Source organism: Salvelinus namaycush, chromosome 29 (genome assembly GCF_016432855.1).
Source record: "Salvelinus namaycush isolate Seneca chromosome 29, SaNama_1.0, whole genome shotgun sequence".
In the NCBI taxonomy this organism is placed as follows: Eukaryota; Metazoa; Chordata; class Actinopteri; order Salmoniformes; family Salmonidae; genus Salvelinus; species Salvelinus namaycush.
Window position 1 is genome coordinate 3,470,547 of NC_052335.1, and position 26,442 is coordinate 3,496,988.

Consider the following 26,442-nt stretch of genomic DNA (forward strand, 5'->3'; position numbering starts at 1 on the left):
GTACAAACCGTGGGAGGGCCGTATCAATTCAAACAGAGGGATGACAGATGGATGGACGGACAAAAGAGGAAAAAAGACAAAAGTAGTGAGAGACGTCTTTCCAATACGAGGGAGCAGCTGATAAGGGCGGACACATGATACCCTGAGGATGAGTGTGTGTGTGTGTGTGTGTGCTGTCATTGGTACTTCACTCTCTAAAGACAGAGATCATAGGGACTTCCTCTTTTAAATGCTCTGTAGGGTGTGTGTGTGGTGTGTGTGTGTGTGTGTGTGTGTGTGTGTGTGTGTGTGTGTGTGTGTGTGTGTGTGTGTGTGTGTGTGTGTGTGTGTGTGTGTGTGTGTGTGTGTGTGTGTGTGTGTGTGTGTGTGTGTGTGATGTGGGAGGGAGGGAGGGAGGCCACTGACAGTGGAAACTTGGCCTAGTCCCTCTTATGGAAAATGAGACGTTCTCTGAGCCATCATAAAAATGTATCTTCATCGACCCCCACCCCTACTCTCTCTGCCTCTATTTCTGACACTTTTTCTCCCACCATTCCATTTATCACCCCCCACCATTCAGCCTTATGACAGGGGGAGAGGAAATTGAGAGATATAGAAGAGAGGGCGACAGAGAGAAAGAAAGAGAGGAAGAAAAAGTGTTTTGATGTTTTGGGGTGTCGGGGAAGCACAGAAAGGACAGTTGCCAGTGTGAATGGGGGAGTTTGACTTTTACGGTTAGAACAAATCTGGGAGGAGGACGGGGGTTAAACGGGGTATTTTGATGATGGGGCGAAAGAGAAGAGAGATATGGAAGAGAGAAGAGGGGAAGAAAGAAAGAGAGAGAGGGCTGAGAAAAAAGGATAGCGAGAGAGAGAGCTGGGGCAGGTAATTTACACAGGCTCTTTAATTACAGCTGGTGTTCACTGTGCCAGAAGGAATGTGAAGAAGAAAACTTCCTAAAGGGGGGAAAACAGAACAGGGGGAGAGGGGATGGAGGGCGGGGGAAGGGGGGGCAGAAGACATGCAAAAAGGGGGAAAAAAGAATGAAAGGAGAGAGGCAACCTAAGGAAGAGAGAAAGAAAGAGGGGATTGAAATGAAAGAGAAGAGGAAACAATAACTACAAAAGACGAGCTCAGAGGGAGACGGGAGTGTATTAGTGTAGCACAGTGACAGAGCAGAATATCATCAAACAAGAAAAAACCCAGACCTGTGTGTGTGTGTGTGTGCGTGTCTTGTGAGTCAGAGATGTAAGGTGTAGATGGAAATATACTGGATGTGTATCTAGATGCCCCCAAGGCCCTTTTCTATAGATCACTTCCCTTCCTTCTCCTCCTTGGGGTTATCTAGATACAAATCCAGTATATTTCTATCTACACCTCACATCTCTGACTCGCAAGGCACGCACACACACACACACACACACACACACACACACACACACACACACACACACACACACACACACACACACACACACACACACACACACACACACACACACACACCAGACAGACAAACAAAACACCCTCACACGTATGCACTGGCCGACTTCACACTGGCCAAGGCAGTTCGTTTGTGTCGGGGTGGTGTATTTGCATCGCTGGGCAAATTTTTCTTGTGCTCCTCTGTAATCAGCTCTTATATCTCCCAGACACCTGCCACGAAAAACCTTAATATGCAAAACGTCTACACCCTCCTCCCCCACACCCCCGTACCAGCTCCTCAGTCAATAGAAGACTTATTCACCTGCACCATCTCTCCCTCTCCCTCTCCCTCTCTATCCCTCTCCCTCTCTCTGTCTGCTTGCAAATTTCTACATTCATGTATGTAAATTGAGAGTTCCCTAAGCCAGGCCAAGGCTAGTTTCCTGGTACAGGAGAAGAATGCCTGGTCTGTCTTGTCTGATTTGAGTTGGGGAACTTTGGTTGCTGTTATGCTGTACATTTTGGCCTTATGACTTCATATGGAAGTGCCTGTGTTCCTCCTAGAGTAGTTCAAATCCCAAAGAGGGCCAAGAGTGTATGGGGGAGGTGTGTGTGTGTGTTTATGTGTGTGTGTGTGTGTGTGTGTGGGTGTTGAGGAGAGAAGAAGAGCCCCAACAGACACATAACGGACATAGGAGAGGGAGAGAGAGGCACTTTAAATGTGAGCGCTGCAGAATTCCCCTACCACAAGGGCACTCTCCGCAAAGCGTTGTCTTTCTCTCCTCTTATCCTTCTTTCTCCCTCTCTCTGCCGTTTTTCTCCCGCTTTCCATCTTCTCTCTATTCCCCCCGCTCTGCCCCTACATCACTCCCCTATCCATCCATCTCCCTCTCTGCCCGGCTTTTTTCTCTCTCTCCCTCTTCCTTTTGCTAAAACAGTGGGACGCTTAACCTTGACAACAGTGAGATTTTCCCTCCTGAAAGTGACACACAAACACACACACATGCACACACACACACACACACACACACACTGGAGAAGTGCTTGGCCAGCACGGCGGCCGGTCCAAGGGACGGCTATACCCTTCGAGGTGAGCAGGACACGGGGAAATGCAGCAACAACAAAACACACACACACCCACTATTCCAGGCCATTCTCAGCTGCAGACTTTTAAAGGCCTGTTGTCAGCTGACATTGAAAGCATATTGTGCTGGACTTGACGTTCTGCCACGTTTCATAAGCCTTTAGAACAGCCTTACTGTAGTTCTCTCTCAGGGAACACAAGAGGGTGTTTTTTAATTATCGTTTTTTGTTTTTGATAAGTCATTGAGTTGTTGATTGGATATACTGTATCTGGATGTTTTTACCCACGGAGTTGCAGGACTGATTGCAGGTTGACTTGTCTGGTTCGGCTAGCTAGCTATGTAGTCCTGTCCTTTGTTTTGTTATGTGTTATATGTGTAACCCAAGTATACCTAGTAGGCTAGGTCTATTGTGTAGCCTAGGCCTACTAGGTCATACTTGCAAACATTAGAAAAAGTTTAAGTTTAACCTGGACCTGGATCAGCCAATTCAAATCATTGACGTAGTTGCACGTGGTCAAAAGCTATGTTAGCTGTTCCCATCGGATAACCTGGCAGACGTAGCCCTTTGCTAACCTGCACAGATGGTCGTGATTATATCCGGTTCAAATTCCATGACAGCCGCTTAAAATCGTTGACGTAGTTGGATGTGATCCACCACTTGTTCATGAAAGTGCACTTAACAGGAGTCCAACGGCACGTTCTGATAATCAAATGTGTTTGACTGATTGGTCATACGCCTCAGTGTAGAGCCCCTACCCACTGGGAAAAAATGTGTTGAATCAACAGTGTTCCCACGTTATTTCAACCCCCCAAAAAACTATGTGATGACATTGAATCAACGTGAAAAACTGATTGGATTTGCAAGGGCATTTCATTTTTTTCCCACCCAACTTTTAACCAAAATCCAATAAAAATGTGAACTTTTTTTGTCGATTCACGTTTAATTCACGTTAGTTGAGAACTCAACCACGTGTAAATCAAAACTAGACATTGAACTGATGTCTGTGCCCAGTGGTTAGCTCCTCGTGTTTGTCGCAGATTGTGGCAAGGGTGTGAATCCCACATGATCCCCCCCTCCCCCCCCCCTTTGAAATGTATAATTACGTTCATACGTTCATAGTTTTTGAGTGTGTTGAGAAGAAAAGTGTAGCGAAAAGCTTTTAAATTAAGATTCCGAATACATTTAATGAGGAGCTTCTTGTTGGAGTCCCTCTTGCAGACCGACACATACAGTAGGTACTGGCACTGCTACATAAATAATCATTGCTACTATAGGCTATGTTACATAAATGTTTTATATGCATAATAATAATCATCCACTTTTTCACATATGGGTTATTTTAATCAAGGATCAAGGACCAACAGTGAACAGTGTTTTCCTTAGCAAAAATGCTTGACGCGAGGGGGGCTCAAACCCACAGTTAATGTGGCCTGTCAATGAAGCAATGATGAAGACGGTATATGACAACTGAAATGTTGTATAGACCTACTTTATCTTTTTTCCTTAAAAGCACATGTACAGTATATCTGAAACGGATGAGCAAAAACGTGGGATTTTGTCATATATGTGAGAACTTAGTCAAGGATGCATCATCTTGAAATATTGGCACTCTACACTTGCGACAGACCAAGTAGAACAAAAGTATCATTGTCAGCTAGTGAGGTTACCATAGGCCTAACGTGTGCCAGGTTATCTGGTGGGACCAGCTCCAATGTAACGTTCTATCACGTGCAATGACGTCGACAATTGTAATTGGCTGATGCCAATGACAAGGAGGTCCAGGCTAAATTGTAAACTTTTTCTAATGTTCCGAAGTATGGACCCACTGCGTTTATGTTTGTTCATTTCTTAACTATTTATTTAAGAGGACCACAATTCATCCTTGATGATATTAAATCCATGCATGGTTGTATTGTGTTTTAAATTGTCAAAGAAATCTATCTAGTCCACTAAGGGGAACTCACCCTTTCCAGGTAGTGTATGTACACTGTATGTTTGGTCTCAGGACACTTTTATTGTACATTAAAAAAAAATACTGAGTGAGCTGATCAGTAGTGAATAGTAGTGAATAAGTGTCGCACTTAATGGTGTCCTACCTCAACAACATTAGCCTTATTAAACTGTGCATGACATTAGTATTCAGGCGAGGCTATGGTCGCACAGCAGTAAATGGGTGTCGCACTAAAAGCGGTTCTACCTCAAAGTCATTGGCCTTGTTGTAGTGCATGTTGAGGGCTCGGTAGAGCTCACAGTCGCGGCTGACGCTCATCTCCTCCACTCCGGTGACACCGTCGTTGATAGCCTGCCGGGCAAACTTCTCCATCTGGATGTAGTAGAACTCCCGGAAGTTACTGAACCACTTAATGAGCTGGGATGTGATGCAGCGGTTAAACTATGGGAGAGGAGAGAGAGGAGAGAGGCTTTAATAATAAGGATTATATGACAATACCGTTAGAATGTATTATATACACTATAGAAGTTAACAGGATTGGGATCAATTCAGAATTTTGGAATTAACCTCAATTCAACTCATGAGTTGAAATTTGAATTGAATGGCCACACCTCACAGGATGTAGAAATTGAATTTGAGTTTGTGACAGGAAATATCATTTAATAATTCAATTCTTTAACTCAGTGCAATTCAACGAAATTCCACTCAGTCATAGAACATGAGTGTTTCATTGAATCTAACAGGTCATACTTCCAGACACCAAAGAACATGTCACTGAGAAACAATGTTCATATACTCTTTTAACCTTAGTGTGTGGAAAGGCAATTATATTTTCTCGACAGACAATGCAGTTATATTAGACGCTACCTTATTGTGTTATGTATTCTAAAGCCACAATCCGTGATTGGTGCAAAGATTTTGTGGACATGTACTTTTTGGATATAATGTAAACCCATTGATTCTTGGAGAATATCATTCATACTGTTTATGCCTCATGAGCTTAGAACTACTGATCATTCCCACTATACCCCCCCCCCCCCCCCCCCCCCCCCCCCCCCCCCCCCCCATGGTTACAAACAATACAAATGTAAACAACCCATTTAAAACATATGGGACAATAGCTCTATTACTTAGCATAGACTTGTTAGCTAAAACTCAGCTGGATGCTTAACATGCAGCTAAGCTAATGACAGCAATGGCCCAATAGTCCTTGCATCCAAAGCCCTGTTAGTGAATTTGAGGGTGGGAAGTAACATTATTCAGATCACATCTCTAAGCTTTTTTGTGACAAGCAGCCATTTTGTCTTGATTTTCAAATTATGTATTTTGGGTTAAACTAATGCATTCTGGGAAATGTAGTATTTACCCCATATTCAACTAATTGTAGGTGATTAATGAAATATAACAACTTAGGATAATATTTGCATACAGATTTTGTTTTTCTTGATCATTAATTTGAAGAGTTTGTCCTGAAAATTGTACAAGATGTTTATTTGTATAGACTAGACCTAATATAAAATAGAAGAGGCATTTGAATTTCAATGAGTTTAACTGAATTAAATTATATTTCCTTTCATTCAAATTGTGATTCTGATCCCTTTTACTACATCAAATTCAATTCAAATTCAAGAATTGAATTGGAATTCAGGAGGCATTCTCAATTCAATTCTGAATTGAGCCCAAACCTGGTAGTTAAACTGTGAGAGATAAAGGGTCAGAGAGATTTTGAGTAATAATTATCATAATTATGAAAATAATTATTTTATAAATAATGGTTATTTATTTAACCTGGATAATTAATTGACATCATGATAATAGCAACACTGATAATATTGGATTTTATTTTATTTGACATTATAAAGTATATTGAGCCACATTATTGTGCAGAACCAATTGTTTTAAGGCTTTCTGGGCTCTGTGATGAAGACATCAATGTTGAGTGTAGTTAAGGGGGCATAGGGGGATTCATATCACATCAGGGAGTCTGGAGGCAGGATGATAACAGAGAGAGAGATACAAGACAAGAGAGAGAAAGACCGCAGCAGGACTGAGAGAGAGAGAAGATAATAAAGAGAGACATAAAGTAAGACAGAGGGAGAGAGAAAAAAAGAGCGAGCGTGTGTGTCTGCTACTCTTTTCCCTGGGGGACCGGACCTCCCCCTATCATAACCGGGGCTGGGAGGGGAGCGACCACAAACACATAATTGACCAGGAAAACGATTAAGTCATCATCTAAAGCTCCCTTGCCCGCAGGGGGCTCAAACATGTACTTAACCCCATTCACCATTTATCCTGCACTGCACCCTGCTTCCCCACCCCTCTCAGGCTACAAGAAAATAAAAGAAAGTGGGAAAAGAAAAAAAGAGTGAGAGAGAGAAGGATAGAGAGAGAGATGATGAGTGCTGAGAAGGTCTGGCTATCTGATCTGTGTGGCTGCATGGATTCAATAGGACATAAACCTATTAAAGGCCTAGTGGCGCTGGAGCTGTCTTCCGTTTTGCCTCGCTACTGAAAACACATTGTCCAAACAGCCAGACAGGGAGATAAGAACCTCAGAGCCCAGCACAGTCCCCAGCCTGGACAGTCACACACACATACGCACACACATGCACGCATCCCTCAAAACCCTTTACCTCAGCCCCCCCAAATCCTTTAACTCATTACTCAGCCCTTCCCCCTCCCCTAAAAGCCTTACACCCCCCTATCCCCCTATCCCTGCCCCGCCCCTACACCAACTTCCCCACTCTCACCCTCCACCCCTCCTCTCTGCTCTTTTTGTGATTCTGTTAGAATAGGAGACAAAACGTTACTAAATGCTGAGCAGCCACTCGCTGGGGAGGGAGAGCGGTTTTGACATGGAGATTAGGCTCTGGCTATTGTTCCAGAACACATTCTCATCTGATCCGGGCCGACACACACACACTAGCGCAGGCTCACACACGGCCTCATTTGAGCTAGGCATGGGCTCGGACAGAGAAGAAGGAGAGAGCAAAAAAGGGAGAGATAAAGTGAGAGAGGGAGAGGATGAGAGAGAAAGGGACTGGAGGGGGGGAAAGGAGGGGTCATTATTTTCTGGAATGGTCTGTGGATGATACAATGGGGGGAGGACTGAAAGAGTATGTCCGCCTGACATTGTTTGGCATGGTCGGGTGGCGAGGGGAAGGGGTGGGGGGGTGAGGGAAAGGGTGGGGTGGGGGGGAGGGGTGGGGGCAGAGCGACGAGGCCTAAAGTGCAGGGTTAGCAGAACAGCGGGCGGGTTAGAGTTAGGAGGGGGGAGGGAGAGGGGTGTAGAGAACTGCAGGGCTGGACAATAGACCAGGGCAGCATAGGAACGTGAGCTGTCAGCAAGCAAGGCTCATGACATCGAAGTGTCAAAAAAATAAACTACTGACTCTTACAATTACACACACACAGGGGCTATTATTGTACACAGGCAAGAACCAACGTCCACAACACAGACTCTGAGACACACACACTCATGCACATACTTTTGCGAGTTCACTATCACAGATACGTCACTACTCAGACACATCACTCTCTCTTGGATGAGTTGGAGTGAGCGATACCTGTGTGTGCGTGTGAGTGTGTGTGTATGTGTGTGTGTGTGTGTGTGTGATTGAGAGCTGCATACTGAGATTAAAGTCAGTGAATGTCATCACTCACACTGGAGACCTTTAGTGTCACTCCTGCCCTATGACTGATAGATTTGTCACTTTGGACAGGCATCGCTTCATTATACAGGCTAGGCTTTATACCTCAACATCTATTTGACACAATGCATGTTTAAATCTACTGTATGGAATATCTACTGTACAAGGATGAACTGTGGTTTAATCACACGTTACATGTATACAGAGAGAGAAAGAGAGAGATTCAATATAAGTGTGTCTACTAAAAGTCTTTGTTGCTACAACAAATCAGGTCCCATTCTTGTTTCATTAAGTTGCTTGTGGGGGGATAAAGATCCCCTGATATCAGCTAAGGACCAGAGTGTTCAGTGGTCCGTCAGTGTTCTGTCGGGGGGAACTATTACAAAGCAACACATCACCGGGACTCCTAAATCTGAGCTGGCAGGGGTCAGCCAAGAGAGACATGAGATGTCCATGGCCTGTTGGAGTGTGTGTGTGTGTGTGTGTGTGTGTGTGTGTGTGTGTGTGTGTGTGTGTGTGTGTGTGTGTGTGTGTGTGTGTGTGTGTGTGTGTGTGTGTGTGTGTGTGTGTGTGTGTGTGTGTGTGTGTGTGTGCCTGTATGTGTAGGCGTGATTAGCTAAGAGGGGAACGAGAGAGGAACGGCGAGAGCGTATTTCTCACACTCACACTCGAGAGCCTGCAAAAGGTCAACCTTAAGCGTTAACAACAAAGGAACAAAACACACACACGCTTCCCTACCATGCAACCTACATACAACTATGCACACAGCGCCAGAGAAGGAAAACACTCAAGTCCCAACGATTAAGCTCTTTTCAACACCAAAACAAAATCCTATTCATTTTCTATAAGACAACAGGGACATTCACTATATATACAAAAGTATGTGGACACCCCTTCAAATTAGTGGGTTTGTCTATTTCAGCCACACCAGTTGCTGACAGGTGTATAACATTGAGCACACAGCCATGCAATCTCCATAGACAAACATTGGCAGTAGAAAAGCCTTACTGAAGAGCTCAATGACTTTCAACGTGGCACCATCATATGATGTCATCGTTCCAACATGTCAGTTTGTCAAATTTCTGCCCTGCTAGAGCTGCCCCGCTCAACTGTAAGTGCTGTTATTGTTAAGTGGAAACGTCTAGGAGCAACAACGGTTCAGTCGCAAAGTGGTAGGCCACACAAGCTCACAGAATGGGATCGACGAGTCCTGAAAATGACCTCTGGAAGCAAAGTCAGCACAAGAACTGTTCATTAGGGTGCATAATGAAATGGGTTTCCATGGTCGAGCAGCCGAACACAAGCCTAAGATGATCATGTGCAATGCCAAGCCTCTGCTGGAGTGGTGTAAAGCTCGCCGCCATTGGACTCTGGAGCAGTGAAAACGCGTTCTCTGGAGTGATGAATCACGCTTTACCATCTGGCAGTCCGATGGACAAATCTGGGTTTGGCAGATGCCAGCAGAATTTATTTTAAATTTAACCTTCATTTAACTAGGCAAGTCAGTTAAGAACAAATTCTTATTTACAATGACAGCCTACAGGGGAACAGTGGGTTAACTGCCTTGTTCAGTGGCAGAACGATAGATTTTTACCTTGTCAGCTCGGGGATTCGATACAGCAACCTTTATGTTACTGGCCCAATGCTCTAACCACCAGGCTGCCTGACGTTTCAATGTATAGTGCCAACTGTAAAGTTTGGTGGAGAATGAATAATGGTCTGGGGCTGTTTTTCATGGTTCGGTCTAGGCTCCTTAGTTCCAGTGAAGTGAAATCTTAACGCTACAGCATACAATGACATTGTAGACCATTCTGTGCTTACAACTTTGTGGCAACAGTTTGGGAAAGGTTGCTTCCTGTTTCAGCACGACAATGACAACATGCACAAAGCGAGGTCCATACAGAAACGGTTTGTCAAGATCAGAGTGGTAGAACTTGACTGGCCTGCACAGAGCCCTGACCTCAACCCCATCGAACACCTTTGGGATGAATTGGAACATCGACTGCGAGCCAGGCCTAATCGCCCAACATCAGTGCCCAACCTCACTAATGCTGTTGTGGCTGAATGAAAGCAAGTCCCTGCAGCAGTGTTCCAACATCTCGTGAAAAGCCTTCCTAGAAGAGTGGAGGCTGTTGGGACAGCAAAAGGGGGACCAACTCCATATTAATACCCATGATTTTGGGATGAGATTTTCGACGAGCAGATGTCCACATATTGTTGGTCATGTATTGTACATGTCATAATCTTATCCAATAATATTTTAGAGAGCTGCTGATTAAACTTAGGTCATGTTAAATACCCATTCTGTATTATCAGTGATCGTTGTAGCATGACATCACAAATACAGCAGACTGCAAGACCTCAAAGGAGAAAGACACACCAACAAGGTGTCTCCTGCACATTGTGATGACATTGACAGTAAAGTCAAAGTCACCCGGCAGCTCTGCTCTGGACAGACAAACAGGTACACTCTGCTCTGCGTCCATCTAGCTCCCTGCCTGCCAAACAATGGAGAGGAGGAAGAATCCATACACATGACCTCAGACCAACAAGCTATTTGAAAAACAACAAGAGGAGCAGAAAGAGAAGAGGCCCGTCCCTCTCTGACTAAAGCCCATCCACAGTCATCAGGGCTTTCTACCGCTTCCTGTTTTTGCAGGGGTGAATTGTGGGAGATAATCTCTCGTTGTCTATTGGCTGACTCTACACAAACCAGCCCTGAAATCTAGCGCCTGGCTTTTCGTAGCGCGGGGGGAGGATGCCACACCATCAGCGAAAAAAGAAAAGACAAGGAATGACATGTAAAAGGAAAAACCTCCTGACCTCATCCACTCCACAGCACGACTTGTACAAATACTGAGGCCAGTGTGCCAAATACACACAAAGGCCTGACAGAAGGAGAGATAAAGAGATGAAGTGAAAGAGAAAGAGCGAGAGAGAGAGAAAAAACGAGAGAGGGAAAGAGGGTTGTGGGGGCAGTGAGAGTGTCCAAAACAAGAGCTTTCATGAAAAGAAAGAGAAAGAGAGAGAAAGAGAGAAAGATTTTCACAGCAGCATCAGTTTGGGACATCCTTGTTTGTGTATTCAGAGGTAATTTATGACCCCGACATTTTAAAACAACCCTGACATTTACTGTCTCTGACATCACATCAACTTCATATTTTCTCAAGTAACGTCTGAACTATGGAAACCAGACATAACGCTAAGATTGTGTTTAGCCTATTGTTCATCCATCACACCATAACAATAACCTATGTATGACCTGTCTGGGCATTTGTCAAAACAGAGAAGCTGGTAATTGGCGATCAATACTGATGGCTAACTGAACCATGTCAAAACACACAAGTTAATCAATCATGGGTAGTAGTGTAAGGATAGCGTAATGCTAAACTGTTGCAGCGAAAACAACAATCATATTATGTTTCAACTGTCACAACATTTACCTATCAGGTCAGTAGTCAGAAAGTTCTTCCACCATCCCCAGCGCCAAGACAGCGCAGCATCACGCCATTGTCGGGCCAACCCACTTCCCACATTCATTCAATTTAGTATTTGTATTTACTATGGATCTCCATTAGCTGCTGCCAACGCCTCTGGTGGTATGTCTTGTGGGGTATGCATGAGTGTCTGAGCTGTGTGCTAGTCGTTTAACAAACAGCTCGGTACTTTCAACATGTCAATACCTCTCACAAATACAAGTAGATATGCATATTATTAATATTTGCTCTCTGTGTACATCCAAGGGCCACCTGTGCTGCCCTGTTCTGAGCCAATTGCAATTTTCCTAAGTCCCTCTTTGTGGCACCTGAACACCCGACTGAACAGTAGTCCAGGTGCGACAAAACTAGAGCCTGTAGGACCTGCCTTGTTGATAGTGCTGTTAAGAAGGCAGAGCAGCGCTTTATCATGGACAGACTTCTCCCCATCTTAGCTACTGTTGCATCAATATGTTTTGACCATGACAGTTTACAACCCAGGGTTACTCCAAGCAGTTTAGTCACCTCAACTTGCTCAATTTCCACATTATTCATTACAATATTTAGTTGAGGTTTAGGGTTTAGTGAATGATTTGTCCCAAATACAATGCTTTTAGTTTTTTAAATATTTAGGACAAACTTATTCCTTGCTACCCATTCTGAAACTAACTGCAGCTCTTTGTTAAGTGTTACAGTCATTTCAGTTGCTGTAGTAGCTGACGTGTATAGTGTTGAGTCATCTGTATACATAGACATACAGCCTTTACTCAAAGCCAGTGGCATGTCGTTAGTAGAATTTTTAAAAGTAAGGGGCCTAGACAGCTGCCCTGGGGAATTCCTGATTCTACCTGGATTATTTTGGAGAGTCTCCATTAAAGAACACCTTCTGTGTTCTGTTAGACAGGTAACACTTTATCCTCAATATAGCAGAAGGTGTAAAGCCATAACACATATGTTTTTTCCAGAAGCAGACTACGATCGATAATGTCAAAAGCCGCACTGAAGTCTAACAAAACAGCCCCCACAATCTTTTTATCATCCATTTCTCTCAGCCAATCATCAGTAATTTGTGTAAATGCTGTGCTTGTTGAATGTCCTTCCCTATAGGCGTGCTGAAAGTCTGTTGTCAATTTATTTACTGTAAAATAGCATTGTATCTGGTCAAACACCATATTTTCCATAACTTTCCTAAGGGTTGGTAACACTTCACAGGATCGTGCAGGCCTCGATCTAGAGCAGGGATGGAAGGTTGCCGACATCGACTTTGAAATCGTAGGGGAAGGAGTATGAGTAGGCACGACGGCTGCCCACACAGGTACCCCCAGCGATGAAGGTGCAGGCTCCAGCGTGGCGAAACTATTCGTTGTTTGTATCGGGACCAGGCCTCTTGTTGGGAGTGTAGGCTGCTTTGTGGCAGGCCACTGTCTTCAGCTTCTACAGCTCGTGAAATGGGACCATCATTGATTGCAATGCTCCTCTTGCAGTGCTCCTTCTACTCCGCTATAAGATGGGAGAGGAGAGGCAGGAGATATCTCCCCTGGCAACACCAGCCTCCGGGCAACACCGGCCAGTCGGATAATGACAAACGACAAGACGGAGATGCATCCAGCATGCGCGAATGCAGTCCAACCACTGGCGTAGAAAAGGTAAACATTCCACCCCAGTTTTCTTCGTAGGCTGGCTACCTGTGTGATCAAGGAAGCCACCTCAAGCCTATAATCCTCAGCAAGTAAACAATTGCCGCATTGGAACTCTGAGGGATCCAGTTTGTCCCGAAACAAAGCGTAGTAGATACAGCGCCTACAGCACTGGAACTGTTCATTTACCCCTCCAGACAAAGAGGGCTCCATTGGAAAACTCAACTGGGACAAACTTCTTTAGCTTGCTGGCTAACGTAAGCAGCTTAGCTAGGTTAGCGGGCTCTTTCAAGCAGACTTTAACCTGTCAGTTAAGCAGGGTTCTTCTATAAAAAAAAGCCTATACCGTAGGCTAAGGTCATCAAGGTAAAATGTTTAAAAAGTCTAAGAATAATGCCACGTTCAAAACAACTGGGAACTTGTACCTTATTAGTCAAGATATTATTAGCTCTTAGAGCACATTTGTCTAAGAATGCCACTCTCCTTGCCTTGCATCAGCTAGCCATGCCTAATTAGTTAGTCACTAGCGTCTCCAAAGATGGTGGATGAATGAAGGTGTCCCACTCATGCCGTTCACCATTGAAAATAATTGTTACAGTTCCGGTCTCGTTAAGGGGTGGCTCTCCCATAGGCACCAATCCGATTCAAGCTGGGTCTGGTCTGCTTAGTTCATTGACTGTATATGAACTGGCAGCTCCCATTCCCATATAACGGACACTAGCTTAGCTCTGCCTCCTCCATTGTCCTCCACTGTTAGCCAAGACAAAGAACTACAATCGTAATACCCTTAACTATTTGACCTTGTTGTTTAAGTGTATGGTAATGCCATTCAATTTGAGATACTGGTCACGCTTTATTTGGATAGTCCAGAGAGTCCATTTGTAGATGATCTACAGATGTTCATACTATCAACAATCTGTTGACAAGCAAATGCTTGCTAAGGTCATGGAAAAGGTTTAGGGTAAGGGTTAAGGTTAGGGTTCGGGTAAGAGTTAGGGCTAGGGTTAGTAGATAGTTTGTTGAAATGTTACTATTGAAATAAAGTATTACTGAGATACGTTCTTCAAAAGTAATTAGTCGGAGTAGGTAAGATTATTATCCAGTCATAAAAAATACTGTGGCAGAGATAATATTATCTATCATCTAATCTCACGGAGTGAAAGTGGCCTATGCCCGCCTTGCCAGTGAGAGTGCCCCTCCACCCCTCATCACAAACACACCAAACACACATCATCACCGCTCCTAAAACTCGACGAGGGAGCGTGTTGAGAGATTGTCACGTGACCTGGGGGTTGAGTTAGTAGTTTGTCACTATGGCGACAGAGGGGGCAGCTGGGAAAAAAAGGGACTTTATCTGCTGATTTGAATAAGATGGCCTGGCTCGGTCACAGTTTTTACCCTCCTTATGGTCCGAGAGGGACTCAACAAAAACAACAACAACAAAACTTGGCCGCATATAAGACACCAGCACAGCTATTGTGTAGCCTTGTTGCGTTGTTCACAAGCCAACTTGTGCTATGCTTGATCACTCCCTGGCCTTGTCCCCACATACCTCATGCTCATCCTTACCATTTCCCTCACTCACTCCCTCCTTCTCCGTTCCCACCCTTACACCAGCTCAGATAACCCCTCTTCTTTCTCTGCACGCTATTCTGTCCTCTCCCCAATGTCTATCCCTCCCTCGTCCCTACCGCTCAGAAAACCCCTTTTCTGCACGCTATCCCAATCATCTACCCCATGTCTACCCCTCCTTCATCGCTCCCTCTCAATTCCTTTTGCCATGCTGTAACGTCCATGCTCCCCCGGCCCTCTCCCTTCTAAATATTACCTATTGCACATTCCTCATCCTCTCTATTTTGCATAAAGCCATGACTTAGTAGGGAAAAGATCCTCGTACAGAAGCAATGCAGCAAGACACACAACAGGCACTTCACATTAGTATAGCACTCTGCCGGAAGAACATCTCGGGAGAAGTGAGAAGAGTAATTGCTTCACTCAACTTTTAACTGCAGTCTGAGGTGAGAGCACAGGCATAGAAAAACACAGAGCAAAAAAAAGGAAGAAAAGTCCAGGCATGGTGATCTGTCCTTACACTTGTCACCGGGGGCAAGGACAGTCACTTCCGCTGGGAAGACAAAGGACAGACACACAGACAGTGTTGAACACATAACTATGGAGAGGAGTGCCAGCCCAGAGTATGTTTTCAAGAGCTTCATGTAGCACTTTCCCTTAGGCACAGATCTAGGATCAGCTTACACTCACCAAATCCTTACCATAACCACTGGGTAAATAATTCAGTTTAGGATTTTGGGAGGGTAATCTGATTTTAGATCAGTGCCCAAGGGCAACTTCTACTTCAAGGAGCTACATTCGTCTAGGGCCTACGTCATCCTACTCATTTTCATGATGATAGAGGTGGAAAGGTGAGAGGTAAAAGGTTGGGGTCCCGGGGTGTGGCTCACCTTGACGTCGGAGAAGAAAATCTTGAGCATGTTGGAACTGGGGTAACGGGCGTAGAAGAACATGAGCTTGGCCTTCTTCAGGTGGTTGGGGGAAAGACCCTCCTGAATCTGAACATGTCTGCCGTCAAGGAAATATATATTTTTGGGGGATGGAAAATTATAATTAAAATGGCTAACCTTGCAATGCTTCTCAATGTGTAGTCAAATAGTTACGGTAGGGTAACTTGACCTACAACCACTGCTAGTTCAGTTGATGTGTTTTTAATATAAATAACATGTAATTAACATGTACTTAATGTACAATAATTAGTTAGTTAATTGTTTTCCTCAAAGACTATAATAGATATAGGCCAAGCCAATATTATGCATTTCACATTCATTATTTTAGGATAGCGATAGCACTGGAGAAGGGTAGGGCTGATCTTGAATCAGTTGTTAGTTGTTAGAGAGTAGTGAGTGAACCAGGGCCAAACCATTTGCTTGCGATTAGCATCCACTCTTAATCAGGTGTGAGCGTGTCACGGTAAATAAAACGTTGGCCAGCGCCACAGCTGGTGCCTTTACATAAGGAGCTAATTTCACAGTCAAAGTAAGCAAACGCCTTTCCCTCTTCCCCCCATCATACCCCCATCCAACCTCCACCCCAAAAAAGGAAGGGGGAAAAAATGAAATTTGCATATCACAGACAAAGAAAGCAGTTAACACTGGTTATGAGAGAGGAGCCTAATGGCTTGGCGACAAGACATGACAACCAAATACAGGATCTACTAACGTGACGTTGGCTTCATATTCATGTTAAAACAAGGTTTTAAAGGGACAACCCTGACGAAGTCTTTAAGTGCCTTGTCTCTCTATAACAGAGCTGTAGACCTTATTCATTTAAAATACACACCTCATAGATTTTAGAGACTAAGGTTTTCCAAGGGAAGTCTCAGGAGGAAGCAGGGGGTGGATGGGGGGGGCACATTGAACGATAGAGTTGTTTCAACCTCATTTACACCCCCTGCTCGTCCCTCAGCCTCCAGCCTTCCTAGTGCTGCCAAACATTGGGAGGAGGAAGAGGGGCTCCAAGGCAGTGAAATCCATCCAGCGATGGGCGCTGCATCCCTGGAACACGTCTGTGTTGCGGACGGGCCCAAACCATTTCCATGGTGAATTAATGGCTGTATAATTCAGCTAATATCTATCTGGGGCTAAGACAATGAAAAGAGATGAGGGTAAACCCGCTCTCTCGTTGAGCGGAAAGCAATCTCTAGTAACTATTATATCTTGAACCGACAAATAAAGGGCTACTCTGTAAGTCTGTAAGTAGGACAATGTCATAATACCTTTTCCTTCTGGATTGCATGTTTATATAGCTACGGTTGCAACTTTTAATTGTATAATGTTTCTACACTCAATAATGGGGTGTCATGACAGTCAGTCAAGGAAGGCATCAGCTGTTTTGATGCGCGGGTCAGCTGTTTGTTCACCCGCACCCGTCCGCAATTGGTAATAACCCATCCGTAACCGCCCTACTCACTCACCTGGCCAGTTTTTTAGGTACATATACATCACCTGGAACATGAGAGCGAGTTCAGTTTACTTGAGTGGCCTGCACAGTCACCAGACCTTAACCCAATAGAGCATCTTTGGGATGAGATAGAACAGGCTGTTCGCAGCATGAGTGTACCGCCAACCAATCTACAGAAACTGCGTGATGACATCACTTCAGCATGGACCAACATTCCTGTGGAACGTTTCCGACTCCTCGTAGAATGCCCAAAGAATTGAGGCTGTTCTGGAGGCAAAGGGGGGTCCGACACGGTACTAGATGGGCATACCTAATAAACTGTATGTGATAAAGTGAAAATCTGAGGCCTGCACCCTACCCTAACCCGCAAATAGGCTGATAGAAAATGCGCTGTACAGTCAGACGGTGGAACGATTTTATGATTTTTTGCCTAATTTATATATGTTTCTGCTTATAATTTCTGACATTTTAGGTTGGGTATTTGTAAGTCAACTTGTCTTACTAGATACATACAGCTTCTCTTCTGTCATAACTGCCTTAGAAGACGAAATAAACCCTTGCTGGATGAAATCGATGAACGCTTCAATCTAGTTGACATATGTACATTTTTCTCTTTCATCTCTGCTTCTCTCACGCAGCAGATGTTTAGGGGCCGGTGAGAAAATACAAAACATGTTTTTAATGTATTTTTCGTGCAGCATTTCAGTTTGACCGCTTTTAACAAAATTTAAAGCAGTGAAAACAACCCAACATGTTTCTAATAAGATTGGCTTAAGTTTGGCTTGGATGCATACCTTATGCGGTTGAAAAACTATCAGCTTCTATGACGCTGATAAATATAGCACCTTTACAGACGGTCCCTAACTGCACATTCTTTCTCTCAAGATGCCGAAAGAAAGAAATCATATTTATCCACTCCTGTTCTCATGTCAACATATACATTTAGTGTATAATTTTACTGCAAGAAATGCATAAACCTTGCAGGGGTTAATATTATACAGTAAGTGTCCAGATTTCAGTTAGGCTATTAAATGTAACCCATCTGTACAGTAAGCATATTAAGCCTACAGTTCCCTTGACGTGTCATATTTGAAGTCCCTGTCTTGTGACTCTCAAATAGCACCTCACACATAGCCGGCACTGTTTCGTCCTCTTTTACCACTTCACTATATCTTCCCCAAACATTACTGTTCTGGTCCTCCCTTCTCTTTATTTTCAACTCTCCATTTCACAGCTTTTCTCTTCTTGGATTCAACTTTGACATCGTCCCTTTTGCCTCATCGGATCGACGTTAACTTTTTCTGCCCAAGTTCCCAAAAGCATTTGGTGATTGGTGTGTATTTGGCATGCATACAGTTAGGCCCTAAACCAGGGATCATCAACTAGATTCAGCCACGGGCTGAATTTTTCTTAAGCGGATTGGACAGCGGGCCAGAACATAATTTGAAACTCTTTGTAGACTGCAAATTAACAGCGAGTAGACCAAACAGATATATTAGTTGTCTAAAACATAATAATTTCAAATCACAGATTTCCAAAATAAAATCACTTTGAGCTTATTTGTTGGTGTTTTTACAGTCTTTTATGTCCAAAAATAGCGAGGGAGGGAGGGCCTATGGGGAGAACCCTGGCAGGCTAACCATATTCCAACAGGCCTGGCCAAAAGAGCAGCACTCCACTCTCCACACCACACCATCTGCTCCAAGAGCGAGGGATACCATGGCCTCTCAGAGCGAGCGAGGGAGCGAGGGAGAGATTTGAAATGTCTTTATTCTTTTGGAACTTTTGTGTAATGTTTAATGTAAATGTTTTATTTATTATTATTATTTATTATTTATTTATTTATTTCACTTTGGTTTATTATCTATTTCACTTGCTTTGGCAATGTAAACATATGTTTCCAATGCCAATAAGGCCCTTTAAATTTAAAATGTAATTGAGAGAGAGTGAAGCAAGATAGAAGAGAAAGAGGCATGGGCAGAATGGGAGAGGGTTGTTCTCTTCAAGTCTGGCAAGATGACTTGCTGCTGTAAAGACACAATCTTGTTAGTCCCATAAGACTGGGCTTTCCCAATGAGACTACTACGCTCTCGCTTCTAAATCAAAATGAATTCAAAACTAATGACAATCACATCATTACATAGATTACATTTATATATAAATAAATGAAGTATTTTTAAGTTGCAAAAATCTACAAACACAGGATCCTCTCCCTATGCTTCACTATCAAGCAACAGTGAATCTTGATTAATTAATATCTCTCACAGCTTGCAAATGTAATAGTGATTGGACTTGGGGTGACACACGGCTATTATTTAGCCATGTTGGTGCCTTTGTACCAGCAAGGTTAGTGTTATCTGAGCACATCTGACAAGACATCATCATTCTCCACAGCTCTTCCCCAAAACCTCAAAGTCAAGAGAGAAAATAGCTGGTCCACTTCCTCATTTCAGGTGTAAGGCCAATATACAATGAGGAAACTGATGGAAGCCATCTGCTGCGCGACGCTCCAGAACGCCGATGAACTTCAACACAAATGTCTGACAATCTGTTGCGTCTTAAGTTATTGTAGACGTGAAATTAACATGTGGCGGAAATTTTTTAAACCTGTAACACATGGCCGTGTTGTTCTAACTATTCTTCCCATTAAAGGGAGCACATCTGTTAATGCCCCAAAATGATATGCCACATTAGAGATAAAAGCATCTGGCATATGTACAGTTGAAGTCGGAAGTTTACGTACACCTTAGCCAAATACATTTAAACTCAGTTTTTCACAATTCCTGACATTTAATCCTAGTAAAAATTCCCTGTCTTAGGTCAGTTAGGATCACCACTTAATTTTAAGAATGTGAAATGTTAGAATAATAGAAGAGAGAATGATTTATTTCAGCTTTTATTTCTTTCATCACATTCCCAGTGGGTCAGACGTTTACATACACTCAATTAGTATTTGGTAGCATTGCCTTCAAACGTTTAGGGTAGCCTTCCACAAGCTTCCCACAATAAGTTGGGTGAATTTGGCCCATTCCTCCTGACAGAGCTGGTGTAACTGAGTCAGGTTTTGTAGGCGTCCTTGCTCGCAGAAGATTTTTAAGTTCTGCCCACAAATTTTCTATAGGATTAAGGTCAGGGCTTTGTGATGGCCACTCCAATACCTTGCCACTCCAATACCTTGACTTTGTTGTCCTTAAGCCATATTGTCACAACTTTGGAAGTATGCTTGGGGTTATTGTCCATTTGGAAGACCCATTTGCCACCAAGCCTTAACTTCCTGACTGATGTCTTGAGATGTTGCTTCAATATATCCACATAATTTTCCTGCCTCATGATGTCAACTATTTTGCGAAGTGCACCAGCCGCAACTGCAGCAAAGCACCCCCACAACATGATGGTGCCACCCCCGTGCTTCATGGTTGGGATGGTGTTCTTCGGCTTGCAAGCCACCCCCTTTTTTCTCCAAACATAACAATGGTCATTATGGTCAAACAGTTCTACTTTTGTTTCATCAGACCAGAGGACATTTCTCCAAAAAGTACGATCTTTGTCCCCATGTGCAGTTGTAAACCGTAGTCTAGCTTTTTTTATGGAGGTTTTGGAGCAGTGGCTTCTTCCTTGCTGAGCGGCCTTTCAGGTTATGTCGATATAGGAATCGTTTTACTGTGGATATAGATACTTTTGTACCTGTTTCCTCCAGCATCTTCACAAGGTCCTTTACTGTTGTTCTGGGATTGATTTGCACTTTTCGCACAAAAGTAAGTAAATCTCTAGGAGACAGACTGCGTCTCCTTCCTGAGCGGTATGACAGGTACGTGGTCCCATGGTGTTTATACTTGCATACTATTGTCTGTACAGATGAACGTGGTACCTTCAGATGTTTGGAAATTTCTCCCAAGGATGAATCAGACTTGTGGAGGTCTACCATTGTTTTTCTAAGGTCTTGGTTTATTTCTTTTGATTTCCCCATGATGTCAATCAAAGAGGCACTGACTTTGAAGGTATGTCTTGAAATACATCCACAGGTACACCTCCAATTGACTCAAATGATGTCAATTAGCCTATCAGAAGCTTCTAAAGCCATGACATCATTTTCTGGAATTTTCCAAGCTATTTAAAGGCACAGTCAACTTAGTGTATGTAAACTTCTGACCCACTGGAATTGTGATACAGTGAATTATAAGTGAAATAATCTCTCTGTAAACAATTGTTGGAAAAATTACTTGTGTCATACACAAAGTAGATGTCCTAACCGACTTGCCAAAACTATAGTTTGTTAACAAGACATTTGGGGAGTGGTTGAAAACCGAGTTTTAATGACTCCAACCTAAGTGTATATAAACTTCCAACTTCAATTTTAGTTATTGTTTTACTATCTCTCTCTCTCTCTCTCTCTCTCTCTCTCTCTCTCGCTCTCTGCCTCTCCCCTCTCTCTCTGTCTCTCTTTTCATCCTCCCATCGGGAGAAACAGTGTAGCAGAGGATTATGGATCTCTGGGAAGTGCTCCTCCTCTTTTGGTCAGAAGACAAATTAAGTCACTGTTATGAAAGAAAAACAGCTCGCTGTGTACACCTGTTAACGTCCATTTCAAAGAAATGTTTAAGTATTTGGGTGCCATGCAACAGCTGAAGGCTCCCCGGGCTGTTGACAGATATTTATGAAATGAGAAAAAAATTGAAAAGAAATGACTGTTTGTTTTTACAATGGGGGATGATAAGACACGGGAAAACACAGGTGGCCATAAATAAACATCTTTACTGAGTCCTCAGGCAAACCCGATCTCCCATACACATGCACGCACGCACGCACGCACGCACGCACGCACGCACGCACGCACGCACGCACGCACGCACGCACGCACGCACGCACGCACGCACGCACGCACGCACGCACGCACGCACGCACGCACGCACGCACGCACGCACGCACGCACGCACGCACACACACACACACACACACACACACACACACACACACACACACACACACACACACACACACACACACACACACACACACAGACACACACAAAGGCCGAGCCCTGAGGTGATCACAACACAGACATAGATCAGCACTAACATACAGTAGCCATACAGTAGCATCCGTGTTAGATGCTTTCATCAATGTCTAACTTTTAGACACAGACAAGTAAAAAAAAAACATGCTCTCTGTTAATTCTCAGCCAAAACATGTCCAAGCCTGTTAGACCATAGATACACTGAATGTTCAAAGCATTAAGGGCACCTGCTCTTTACATGACATAGACTGACCAGGTGAATCCAAGTGAAAGCAATGATAACTTATCGATGTCACTTGTTAAATCCACTTCAATCAGTGTAGATTAAGGGGAGGAGACGAAGGTAGGTATTTTAAGCCTTGAGACAATGGAGACATGGATTGTGTGTGTGTGCCATCGGAAGCATTGGAGTCAACATGGGCCAGCATCCCTGTGGAACACTTTCAACAACTTGTCAGAGTCCATGCCTGACAAATTGAGGCGGTTCTGAGAGCAAAAGGGGGGCTTGCAACGCAATATTAGGAAGGTGTTCTTAATGTTTTGTACACTCAGTGTACACTGTACATGTGTGTCATGTGTGCGTCATTGATATAACATTTTCAGTGACCGTGATCACGCAAAATAACTGCTACGGAGGCTTCATGAGCGAAAGGTCTTTGCAAAGACAGGTCTGAACGGTAGAGGGATAGGGAGGTAGCCTATATAGGAGAACGGGGCAAACTGAACGGATCAGTTGAGGCTATTAGGCCCAGTCCCAGTTGGTTGACTGTGATCCTCCCATTGGTACCTTACCTCTTTATCTGCAGCCATGATTGTGGTACACAGGTTTTAAACATGATTGGGGTACACAGGGGTTAAACTATCACTACAGAGACATTGTGCTCAACTTCAGCTTTCTATAGCTTTTGTCTCTTTCAGTCATGTTTCAAATGGGAATCGGGGCTATAAATGTCATGGAGACATTATCTGACCAATGGTAGAGTGACTAGAGCGCTTTCAACCATTTAGTAAAGCGAAAGGTATATGATCAAATAAAAAAAGAGGGATGTTTTAGAGAGAACCGAAAATAAAATAAACGTGCTGATTTAGCGATAATATGCAATAGTCATCATAACAATATATTAAACTATCTAAGATGAACAACCAGCCCTTCTATGGCATCTCTAACTCTCTCTCCCTCCCTCCCCACCTCCCTCCCTCTCTCTGTGTGGTGAAGGATACGGTGCTGCCTGAGTATGGTGAGATGTCGTTCATGTCGCTCATGTCTCCACACTCTGACTTGATGAGGGACAGGGAGAGCCCCTCTGCAGTGCTCCCAGGGTTGGTCGGAGAGAAAGACCGGTGGTGGTGCCCCACGTGATGCCCTGATGACATTTTGGTCCGCAGGCTGGTGGTCTCCCTGGACAGGTCCATGGAGTCTGGGGAGGAACGGTCCTTCCCTGGGTAACCCCCGGAGGGTGGGCCCAGAGGGCTCTGGAAGGGGTAACCCATGAGAGGAAGGGGAAAGGGGTGGCGGAAAGAAGGGGGGCTGAAGCCCATGGAGGTAGAGAGGGAGGAGGGGTGCATGGAGGGGTGGTGATGGCCCCCGTGGGTGCCCATGGCTGAGGATTGGTGATGGTGCTCCGTCTGCGTCTTCCTCACCACCAGGGGCAGTGCCTCCGTCTGGTCGTTGGCGCCGGGCACAGGTATGCTGCCGAACGAGTCCAGGGGATTGGGAATGATGACGTCGCCAAAGCACTGCAGGCGCTGGTTGGCTGTGTGGAAGTTGGGGCCCTTGACGTTGACACCAAACCTCTCTGGGGGCATGGGGAGGGGAGGGAAGACTTGGGGTGGTGTGGGGCGAGGGGGCTTGGCAAACACCTTGACCACTGTGTCCACCACCTGGTTCATTGCCGAGTTAAGCTCCTGTTTCAACGTCTCAGCCAGCAGCTTGCCCTCTGCATGGTGCATGGAGGAGGAGGGGCCCTGACCAGGAACTTTCCCCCAGACCAGCCCCTCTCTCCTGAGCTTGTCCCCCTCAGCCAGCAGGGCCTGCTCCTGGAGCAACGCCCTTGCTCGGTCCAGGAAGTGTCCCGGATCCAGGTCTGACATCTCATTGTCGGAACGGTCTGTCCGGTCATCTCCCCCAGCATCAGACCTCCCAGCACTGTCCTCAGACATGTCGCCTAGGTCATGGGCCAGGTCATGCTCTGAGTCGTCGGTGGAGTCGTAGATCTGGAAGAACTTCTCCTGCAGCTGGCGCAGCTGCTTCTGCATGTCCTCCAGCTGCAGCTTTAGTTGCCTGCGCTCCTCATGCTTCTGCTCTTTACGCTGGCACACCAGCTGGGTGAAGCTCTGCTGCTGCTGCTGGGGCAGGCGCTGCTTCCTTTTGTTCTCCCGGCTGCACACCTCTCCCCTGGGGCTGGGCGGCTGTGGGGGGCAGTCCATCTCCATTTCTCTGTCCCTGTCACCGTCCATCTCTCGCTCTCTCTCCCGTCCACATTGTTCCAGTTCGTGGTCCCGCTCTCCGAGGTGGCGTGTGGGCACCACCACGCCGGGTGAGTGGCTCATGCCCCGGATGATGTTCTCCACGCGGGCACGCTTGGCCCGGAGGTGCTCGTCGTTGAGGCGCTCTAGGTCGAAGGCGCCCAGAGCCGGGGGATGGCCAAAGGGGGACAGGCACTCCTGGGGGCTGTCCTGGGACGAATTACTGCAGGCGTCCTCCTGGGGGGCTTCGGAACCCCCACTGGAGAGGCCTGACCTGGGGAACCCCCCATCCTCTCTATCTCCTCTCTCCCCCCTCTCCCCTCTCTCTCCTCTTCCGTTCTTGGCCATGTTGCTCTTGAGGAGCTGGGAGATGATAGTGGCGCCGGGGAAGGGAATCATGGCGTCTTCATACGAGTTGGCTCTCTTCAGGAGCTTCCGGAGCACGTTGGACTTGGACTCGCTATTGGTTGCTGTGACGACGCCGGCGTGGCCGTGCGGCTGCACCATGGAGCAGTCCATGGAGTCTGCATCGGAGCCATGGTGGTGGGAGTTGAGAGAGTTCATAGCACCGAAGATTGCTGCTTTGGCATGGGCGATGTCGGCGCTGGTTGTGGCTGCTGCTGCTGCGTTGGCGGCGTTGCTGCCCACAGTCCTCTTCACCCCGATGTCCACTCGTCTTCTCTTGGTCTGTCTGCTCAGGAAGGAGTCGCTGTCATGGTCCGGCATCACGGTCTGCTGCTATTGGGCCATATCCCACAAAGCCACTCCTCTAGGACCACTGCTGAATGACACCTGTAGAATGAAAACATAAAGGAAACATGGTCATAACACTGTCATGACCAATATATTTACACCTGTTGTGACATATATTGTGTTATTTTATGGCTGGTTATGACAACAACATAAGAGTGTCAAAAACCCATATTTATTCTAATGTGCTTTCCCCTGTCAAGAAGTTTTCCTTCATTTGAAAATGTATTTCTTAAGTCCTTTGTTGCTGTTATGAATTCTTTACAGTCGTGGTTTTTTTCATTATATTTAAAATAAAATAAAATACACTTTGTGACACTGCATGAAGAATTATGACCATCCTGTGTCACTTTACTTGGACTAAGAAAAGACACTTTGTGACACTGTCAAGAAGCATTATGAACATCATAATCATATGAACCAGATAGGCCTATCATGTACATGCCCTTGTGTCAAGTCATCAGACAAAAATAGGGTGTTTTGTCCTGCTTCTGAAACCGTGGTATAGGGTGCCATTTCAGACGCACCCTACATTTTCCTCTGTCTGTCCCCTGTTCCACACGGCCTGCCTGTGCAACACTGAACCAGTTCCCACGCAACACAAAGCTGCATAAAATTATGATAATTACTTTAGCACTTTTCCTCATTTCCATGTTTGTGCGCTTCAAGCCGGCACAGAAAACCATTAAGTCAGAAGACTAAAGAGAAAGGCTGAGATTGGATTAAGAATACCACAAAGGCACAGTAAACACAGTGGAACTATTTTGGACTTAATTACAATCTCTTCTCCAAAAGTCATCTGTAGATCATTTACATTTTAGGTTACATTTTAGTCATTTAGATTAGAAGTTGCCCATACCCAAAGAAATTAATTAAGTGCATATAGGGTCGTTCAATTTGATTTCAATCACGTTTTGACCACACCCCTTTTAATTTAAACAAAACTTTCTATACATATTTGCCCATTGTAGAAAGTTACTTTTGGACGTGAATGTCAAAAATATTTGGAGATAGGGGTGCTCAAAGTTTAACC

At 44.8% G+C, this 26,442-nt stretch overlaps 1 protein-coding gene across 1 annotated transcript in view; it reads right to left on the reverse strand.

The window, feature by feature from the left end:
* Window positions 1-26,442, reverse strand: part of prox1a (prospero homeobox 1a) — a 40,728-nt gene that overhangs the window by 9,509 nt on the left and 4,777 nt on the right. The window contains exons 2-4 of the mRNA XM_038968167.1: window positions 23,415-25,451; window positions 15,667-15,774; window positions 4,688-4,882 (exon numbers count right to left, since the gene is read on the reverse strand). Coding sequence (XP_038824095.1) covers window positions 4,688-4,882; window positions 15,667-15,774; window positions 23,415-25,385 — 2,274 coding nt within the window. The 5' untranslated portion in view covers window positions 25,386-25,451. The remainder of the gene's footprint in view (window positions 1-4,687; window positions 4,883-15,666; window positions 15,775-23,414; window positions 25,452-26,442) is intronic.